We start from the raw sequence: 9,818 nt of genomic DNA, 5'->3' as shown, positions 1-9,818 counted from the left end.
GCTATCTGGTAACATGAAGGTGGTCAAAATAACATTTAAATCAATTTGCAAGAGCATTATTTTCCCCTCTGGGAACACTGCATGGTATTTATTGCCACCTAAATCAAATATACTTTAGGGCCCAAATAGATGAAACAGTTGCTCTAAACACACAGGTTTCAAAATGAACAGCACTCAGAGTAAGGCTTCGTATTAATTCAAGCAGGCAAGCATAGTGCCATCATAACATGTGAGTTGCAGAGAATTCCTTCTTCTCACATCCAATTTTCCAGCTGAGTAGACTTAGTTTCAACAATGTCCAGCATTGTGACAGAAGTCAATATTATTAGGAAATTCTCTCTGTGCACTGCTCCTCTTTTTGCATAACCCATCAGGTGGTTTAATCAAAGTTCAATTCTACTTACTAAATCCTACTTGTATTTCAGGCTTAATTACCTAAGCCATCATTATCTAGACAGGAGCAACACTACCTTCATGTAGGGCTCTTTGCCCCTCCTGTCTCTGATAGTAAATAACACCACTAAGAACTTTGATTTTAATTGCCAAGTTGATCATCTACCTATGAACTTCATACAAGGTCAAATAGGGGAGTAAACTCTTCGAAAGTGTAGGTAACAGCAGGACAAGGGGAAATGGTTTTATGTTGAAGGAAGGAAGATTTAGGTAGGATATCAGGGGGAAGTTCTTCACTATGAGAGTGGTGAGGTGCTGGAACAGCTGCCCAGAGAGGCTGTGGATGCCCCATCCCTGGAGGTGTTCAAGGCCAGGTTGGATGGGGCCCTGGACTGCCTGGTCTAGTAAATGGGAAGGTCGGTGGCCCTGCCTGGCAGGGGGGCTGTAGATTCATGATCCTTGATGTCCCTTCCAACCTGGGTCATTCTGTGATGAAATAGTTAATATTTAAAGTACTTAAAAAGCCTGGAAACTCAACTACGCTCAGGTTCTTTTCCAGTCCAACTAAATAACCTTTTTATCATTCTTAACCAAATGAACCCTTCTGCAAACTCTGACATGATCATAGCATTAACTGCGACTATTTCCCATGTTCTCCCTTGTCACACAATACAATATTTGTCTTTTAACTGGATATTGCCCCTTTACTGGTTTTAACACCTGCTAAAGCACTATTAAACAGATCACAGAAAATTTCCTGGAAGAAAACAAGTCTTAAAAACTAACAGCCTACTCCTTTTAAAGTTGGCAGGTATATCTTCCCAACCAGCTTTCTGAATCCTCTCTAGACCTTTATCTATTTGCAGTTTAAGGTTTGATTTTATCTGGATCACAGAAGCTGGAGCTCTCTCATTATAGCATGCTCCATCAAAGAGAAATCAGAGGGTCAAACTAAGGTGCACACGGAAAAATCCTATTAGAGACCTCAGCATGATGCACACAGAAGAGAGATTCAGTAAGGAAGGACCAGGAGCATCCATCTTTCTTGTTTACCTGCTCTCTGATGGGTACAAACAGAATGAGCTTTACAGTGTAGCTAAGAAAACATTTAAAAGCATTACAGAAAACAAGGAAGATTAAATAACAAGTCACCAAAAGGGAAAAAAAAACAGTTTGGCATCTACGTGAAAATGGAGCTCTGTGTACCCACAGTCTTTTCAGATGGAGTTATTTATGTTCAAGTGTGCAAACATAGATATCAGGACACAGATTGGCAGGCAAGAGAATGTAAGCCAAACTTCAATTTCATCTGAATATTAAAAACAACTTATAAGAATAACCAGTCAATTTAATACATCTGACCTTGGGCTAAGCATAACAAACTACATAAGCATGAATAAAGATTGATAGCTGAGGATTTTTAATTTGGGAACAAGGTTAGATTCATTGTCCTCGATGCTATTCAGGACTCCTGGACTCCATTACAAAAACATGGTAAAAACATACTTTCCTAATCTTAAAAATAAACCCCAAAAGCTCAGTTATTAATCACCAAACAAGCTTCTCTCCCCCCTCTCCATCTAACCCAAACTATTTCCTATACAAAAGAGTAAGCATAAAAACAATTATGGGTTATTAAAGCCATTCCAATAGGGCAATGTTTTCCTCAATATTGGCGCCTACCACTCTGCTAGCTAAAATAGCCCAAAGCACTTCCCCAGTTATTCAGTAATTAGTTTGCAAGTTAATACCAGAAATGATCAATTTTTCAGAAATCATACTTAAAAATGCCAGCCCACTCTCCTGAGATCTTAAAACCCACCTATTAGTTTTAACAGCAGACAAAAACGCTAACCACTTGCAGACATTGATTACATGTTCAACATCAATTGCAGGAAAACATGAAGTAAGCAATAAGCCTTATTATTCAGAAAAAAATTGTTCAGCCAGCAAATCACGTTGCTGACAGATTAAGATCTCAATCAGTTGTATTTATATTCTACTTGTTTACAACAGTAAAAGCATTCCATTGCAGCGCTCAAGATATAAGCACCTCTCCCTTACCTTCTTGGTGCGAGGGGATCTCAAGAGAAATGGAACTTCCCTAACACATAAATCCTGCTTTCCTGGTATGGGCTTTCCTTGTTACAAAGAGTATTTCTGCAGTTAAATTTACCTTAACTACAAATCATTCACTGAATATAGTACTGCTCTATAAATATTGTCTTTTCAAAACACTATATACTAATAACAGTGCAAATGTGAAGATTTCAGAGCACTTACCATATATTCATATATAAATATTACGATGTTTACACACATAAGCAGTTCAGGACACCAACACTCACCATTCCTAGATGAAATTGTAGTTTGGCCATCTTTTCCAAGTGATAGCGACCAATAGTTAAGGGAAACTGACATGCTATTACCATCACGTGTTCATCTGCCCTTTACCATATGCCAGTTTTCTTTGGAGGGGGATATAAGGGACATTTAAGTAAATAAGTAAATTAAGGGTCCAAATATCAGTGATATCAAATACAACTGGTAGAGTTTCTTGTGGGCTTTATAAATTTCTTTTTATTTTGGCATGTGGTATTTTGATGTGCATCGTTGAAACAAGTATGACAAAACCTTCATATTATCTCATACATCTGATCTCTGAACTGAAATTATGGATCTTTGTATTGTCTTTTTTCTTTATATCCTCCCACTTGCCCATCACAGACTAAATCGCTTCTGTATTTCAGCACATCTTCTCAGCTCTCTGTTAGCAACAATAACTAATTCATAAGTTCTGGGGCCAAAACCTGTATCAACACTTGTCTGTACCTGACTTACTGCATCAGCATTCTGATTCTGCCATGGCTGCAAAACACAGTCAGTACTGATTCCATCAGTATTGCTGATTGCTAAAGCAAAGCTTATGTTTGTACACAATTTTTTGCATCTCTCAAGAATAAACTGCTCATTCGACCCTTCTGTATGCAAGAGACTGTAGGGAGAATGGAAGCAGTCTTGCAAATAGTGAGTCTTCAGACACCAGGGAGCTCCAGTCATCAGAAATAAGGGAATGCTTTAAGGTAGCACAAGAAACACAAGAGGAAGATTGAGTGGTATAAACATGACTGCATCCAACCAGCAGTGGAACTTGCTACATGCATTAAAAACGCATTTGTACATCTCAGTATGCAGAAAGGAGAGGGAAAAGAGAGAGGAAAAGAGAGGCAGACAAATAAGTGCCAAGTTTGAATTTCAAATCTAGACAAATACAATCCAGAGGACACATTTGGTATTTCTTAGTGAGTAAAAGACTGATTCTGACATATAAGGAGTTGCTACTAAGAAGAGAAATACCATGAGATAAATCAGCTCTATTTATTTCAGCTGGTCTGACAGACAAGCATCAGTGAAGTTCTGCTTCTCTTCATTTTTTTTGAGTACATGTACACAAAATTCAAGTAATATATCTATGACAGACAAGTGACTGTAAATTACAACTAGGATATTATCTGGGCTGTATCATCGTGTCATAGAAGGAATTTAAACAGGATATACGTACCTGTCTCCTTGGAAGTACAGATGTCGGGTATTGCAACTCTAGGTCAAAGATTAACACTCTTCTCATTTGCATCATCTTTGACCATACAGGATTATCATCTCAGGCTGCATGAATTCTACTCCCAGCAGTTATCTCACCTTCCTGCCTCCTGATTTGTTTATTAGAGTCTCTTCAAAAAGAGCATTTACTGATCTCATTTCCTAAGCTGCTGAAATCTCAGCTTTACAATTAGAACAGATAAATAACTGACTGTGCTATCCGATAAATCCTGTACAATCCAATTCCTGGGTTGAGAAAAGCCATCTATAATTGATTGGTTCCATGCACAGGATGCTGTATGACACTGCCTACTGGATCCATTTTCACCCACATGTACTGGAAGTCCTTTGAAAAAAGTAATGAATTTATTACAGTAGCATCCATCTGTCTTTTAGTTGTGCTACTTAGCTGTTCTGTTAATTGACATCATTCACCTTTCCCTCACGTCTTGTCCCAAATTTGACCAAAAACAATGGTGCAAGAAGAGAACCTTTCAGATTTGATTTTTTTTTCAATCTAAATACCAAGCACTGCTCTAATTCTTAACTACTATTACCATTTAGTCTTCCATTTCTGCATTCCAAGTGATATGCAAACAGCTTTATCTGCTTCTGCTGGCTATCTGGACATGCACTGGTCATGCTGTTGCAAACAATCTAACTCCTCTTTAGTCCACCTCCAGCTCTTTGCTCCTGGAAGACATAAGGATCAAATCTTTTATATTTCTATGGCGCCTTGCAGCAAAGGACAAAAATCAGCACCTCCTACCCTTCATATTTACTGCCTAACACTGATAACTACGTCACAAACTCCATCCATCAGTTCAAAGCTAACTGCTAAAATTCCACCTGCAAGATCAATTTTCATGCATAGTTGAGCAGTTTGAGTTTCATTTCAAGCGTTTTAACAAAGACAAACAACTTATTTTTGAAAGGAATATACATTACCAAGCTAGAAAAACAGTGGCAGGTCACAGAAACATATGCATCAACTGTATCACTGTTGTGTGTTCACACTCGTCAAATACTACTGTGATGTAAATCATCTATCCTTATTTTTTATTTAATTGCCTCATTTATTTTTACAGTAAAATCTACCTTGAAAACAAAATACATAGAATTTATCAGTTGTGTGCCATCTCACTTCATAAAACAGAGGCATCTAAACATCAGTGGAAGTAACGCATACATTACTAGATGAACACAATAGCCAAGGTGTCAGTACAGGTTCAAACTCTTTTGGTGGTCAAGCTCTTATTTAGGTCATTAAAATGAATTAACCAGACTAAGCGAATACACTGAATGCTCCCATTAAGCTGCACACATGAGCTGAGACCTTGAATATCTAATCAGGACATTTAAGGCTGTAATGGTAATTCATTAGTTTACACATAGGAAGAAGTCCCCAATCCTCCCAAGCACACAAAATGATCCGGATGCAGATGAGTAAGTTGTGTGTTTCCACAAGAGAGAATGAAACAGCGTTGAAATGGCACAGAGTTCTACAAGGCTGTTTACAATTAAAACTGTGGTAGCACTGCACTAACTGCTGCTTGCTCCCAATACACATTTCACTGCGTGAAAAAAGCGCTGCCCTGCAAGAGAATTTCAGCTTCTGTAACACAAACTTCCACTCTCTTGCCAAATTGGCATAAGCACTGATAACATTCTACTAACCTTTAATTACAGGGGGGGAAAAAAAGAAGTAATTTTCCAAACTACAATATCTAATTACTCAAATTTTGTGGAGTAGATTCCAAGGCAAAGAATTTCTGTTTCTTAGTCCTTAAAACAAACAAACTAACACTTAAGAGCAATAACAGCAGTTCAGAGACAACTAGCAAAACACTGTCACCTTTGCTCCTTTAAATTGCTTTTGAAATCAACATTCAGTAAAAGCATTGGTGTACAATACAAGCACATTAACAGCTTATTGTTAAACTACATTACAGTTTGAACTGAGCGTGTTTAAACATCATGGTACACATATCAATCTTTGACTTCATATTCAACCTCTGTAACCAGCCAAACCAAATCTACTGTTGCAGCAACTGTTCTTAGCATTTTTCCTAAAGCTGCAACAATACACAGTTCCATCCACCCATGCTCCAGTAGGCTAATACAGAAAAAATAACCTTAGTCACAAATAAATGAGCCATCAATGGACAGATAAAAGAATATCCAATTAAATGGGGGAAAAAAAAGGAAACAGGCAACTGCATTATAAAACACACTCGGATCATTTATTTAGATTAATGTAACTGAAATGTGATACAACTTTTTAATCACAGAGTGGTAAGAAAAATAAAATCTTTGGTGCTGCAAGCCCGCAGATGGAATTCCAAATTTATTCCCATTGGGATTTCCCAGCTACTGCTGAGCTGCACATCATTTAACTTCTTTTTCCTTTAACGGTAAGTATTGTCAGCTAGAAAATAAAGGAACATTCAGAGATCGTAACTACTTTTCCTCACAGCAAAACCTTAAACTGGTTTTTCCCACTCAGACGTCTCAGCTAACACAAACCCAATGCTTCTTTCCCCTGCATTATGTGAAACACAGTAGAGTCTCATTTCCTCATTAGCTGCCATATGCAAATGTAAGAGTATCCAAAAAATACTCTCTATCAGTTTTAGGTACACTTTTTACACTGTTGTGTACACACACATACCAAGTTCCACAACTTTACCTTTTTTGGCTTTCAGAAGCAGCTACCAGCAGTTAAATCTAACAGTTAAATCAGACATTTCTCATAGCTATACACACACAGAACTTTCATTGAAGACTGTAGGTCTGCTTCACATCCTTGACCAAAAGGGTTATAAAGAGGGACCGTGGATCTTTTCTGTTTTTGCGGACTGTTATCTTTCCTCTCAAGGCCTCTCCTGCAAGAATGAAGAAAAAAAAACATTAACATGCTTCTATTACTGTATCATGTACACTAAGAAGACAGGTGTGTTAAGTACATTTATGTTGTATGAGAAATTGCTCTCAGAGAGCAGGTTTACTTTATGTTTTCAAAGCTCTACAGTTAAATCAGTTGAGGTGTTGAGTCATACAAATGCTTTATCTCTCAGCTGACCCACTATGTGCTCAAGCAAGACACTAACTTTGAGGTCAGAGGACCTTAATCTTGTTTGAGGTCTACAAGAACCTATTTAGTGTCTTTCAGGTATTCAAAAGGTCATTTGTGCCTCAGGCTTACATGCATGTTGAAAGTTCCTGTGAAAGCTCAGGAATCACAAATGCTGTTTCAATAGCTTGGCTCAAGCTTTATGGCCAACCTACAAGTCACACTCTTCTTATATTTAGGAAACTACACTACTAAGTCAATAAAAAACCCCTACAATTACAAATGTTGCTTCATATTCTAAGGAAATACTACCTATAAGGTAATTTTAGTCATATTTTAAATGAGCTTACCAGATATCTCAGTTTCACAATGCTTTTGTGAAGATTGTTGCTTTCGGGTATTAGTAAAAATTAATCCCTATTTATTTTCAGTCCTTAACAGGGCTTGTAATTTCAGTTCTATTAGCAAGCATGTGGGAAATCTGCTCAGATATTTCACACCATAATTTGCAAAACTCAGTGCTCAAGGTCTACAGCATTAAATACTTGGCTGCTCTTCCTTTAGTCCTTGTTCCATTCACTTCCATGACTCACACCCACCATACTCATCGTTACTTTCTTAACACGGTTTTAAAAGCTACCATTTGTGACCTGCTAAGGAGTTGAAAGAAGAATTGCACAAATGGTTTCATGGTTTACACAGACAGATTTGCCTGGTAGGATAAGTCAAAGAAATAAGAAATACAACATTATAGTTTCTCTTCAGACAGAGTTTAACCTAGTTTGAACATAAAAACGTGCTGAGAAATTCATTATTTCATGTTAATGTTGTCTAATACCGAAGGTTCCTGAAACCATATAGACTGAAGCAATGAACCTCTACAAGATTTAACATTCTATGACTTAAATCAGCCCAGACTGCAGTCCTGCCACAAAAAAACATCGTAACACAAAACAATACAAGAAATGAAGCAATGATCTAAATATAATTAAAAAATATATATGCATCTGACTTCATAGAACAGAACTCCCAGATTCTGTTTATATGACAAGTTCTGAAAGAAAGCTCTTTTCTCAGCTATTTTTTAACGCAGTAACCACATTAGATCTGCCTTTCTAAACCATCTTTTCTGAGGGCTGAACCAAGCAGCAGCACTGCAACCAAGTAATGGAAAGGTAGTTCTGAACAATTAATCAATGTCATGTAGATATAAGATGACTGATGTTTTTTCACCATTGTCCTCTCCTACAAGCTGCCTGGAGGAAGCTGTCTGCGGGACTCAGCTGCATTACCTTGCTCTTATCATGCTTAGCTGAATGCAAGTAAACTACACAGTGCCACTGCAGTTTGATTAGGACAAAACTGAATGCATTATGATCCCCTTCCAGCATTTTTATTAGCCTTTGCTAAGTCCTGAGCTTTGTCTAAAAAGGAAAAACAGAAGAATTGATCAGAATTGCTGTACAAGCCTGCTAGCACAGAACAGGAAAAAAATAAATGCATCCCTACCCCTATAGTGACCCACTACCAAGTAACAGATCTCATTACATGCTCTACGGAACACTCTGTATGCACACTAACCTTTAACACTCCTAATCATTTATTTTGGTTCTGACCTTCATCACCGCTGAAATCATAAGCAATCACAACCTTTATTTATGTCTGTGCAACAAAATCACCCATACAGCAATACTGTGAGATAAGGCATTTCTCACTGCAAGCGCCTCTACCACTAAGTCCTTTAGGCCAAGAGACCAGTATTTTCCAGCTTATGACTTGATTCATCTGATTTGACCGAACCTGAAGATTTAATGCAACCTTCTGCACACATATCCATAATACCAATGTAAAGCTTGAAATGATCCACGGTAATGAGCTTACAATGTTAAGATGCTCCCTGCCTTTTAATGCAGCTTGGTATTCTCTCCCTTTTTGGACTGCAAAAAATATGGAACAAGTAAATGAAGGCAGGAAGCAATCAAGATCTTACAAGGCTTTTTTCTTTTCTTTTTGTGGAAGAATTTAATGAAACTAAGGCAATTATGAACATGGTACTCCAAGCATTTTTATTCTGACCTCTCCACCCCTCCAACCCTCCCCATAAAGGTTGAGATCTTCAACTTCAAAGATCTTAAGACCAGTCAAAGAAAAATCTCACTGAAATAGTTTCCAAGAACACTCTTACAAGACTGCAGTAGACATCTGCTAAAGGCACCTTAACTACCCAACTGCCATTAAGAAATATCTTCTGAAATCCCCGCTCTAAGGCTGTGACAATCCCCTACACAGCAATAACCACAGGCTTGTAAATGGTAGACATACACGTATTAACAGTTCCACATCAGTGAGATTTGACACCCCTCTTAAAGGTAAGTTCACACATAAGACTGACATTTTAAACAAAATCTAGTTTTCCTCCCTAACTTAAACAAACTGAAGTCACTATCTTCAGCAACACTGAAGTCTAGCAAGTAACTGAAACAAAGCAGGCCTAAAAAGCATCACTTTTGTAAGACTTGGCTAGAAAGCAGTTCCCATATATCTTCCATCTTCTGAAAACGAATAGGAACAATGAAAGGTAGAAATCATTTTTTGCAGAACAAAGAGCATTTCCCTTAAACTCAATAACTTGCCCTTAATCTCCCCATTCATCTAATTAATCCACAGACACCTACAGCTGTAGATGAACCATCACCTTCTCATTTGGCCACGTCACTTACTGAATCACCAACTCAATCTCCAACGAGCAGTT

At 37.7% G+C, this 9,818-nt stretch overlaps 1 protein-coding gene across 1 annotated transcript in view; it reads right to left on the bottom strand.

Moving 5' to 3' along the window:
• Nucleotides 1–6,210: 6,210 nt before the first annotated feature.
• The window catches only part of PRMT3 (protein arginine methyltransferase 3), a 39,902-nt gene continuing 36,294 nt past the window's right edge, over nucleotides 6,211–9,818 (bottom strand). Inside the window, exon 15 of the mRNA XM_015863426.2 lies at nucleotides 6,211–6,878. Within this exon, the coding sequence (XP_015718912.1) occupies nucleotides 6,769–6,878 (110 nt within the window). The 3' untranslated portion in view covers nucleotides 6,211–6,768. The remainder of the gene's footprint in view (nucleotides 6,879–9,818) is intronic.

Source organism: Coturnix japonica, chromosome 5, assembly GCF_001577835.2.
Source record: "Coturnix japonica isolate 7356 chromosome 5, Coturnix japonica 2.1, whole genome shotgun sequence".
NCBI classification, from domain to species: Eukaryota; Metazoa; Chordata; class Aves; order Galliformes; family Phasianidae; genus Coturnix; species Coturnix japonica.
This window is presented reverse-complemented; position numbering and strand designations above follow the sequence as displayed.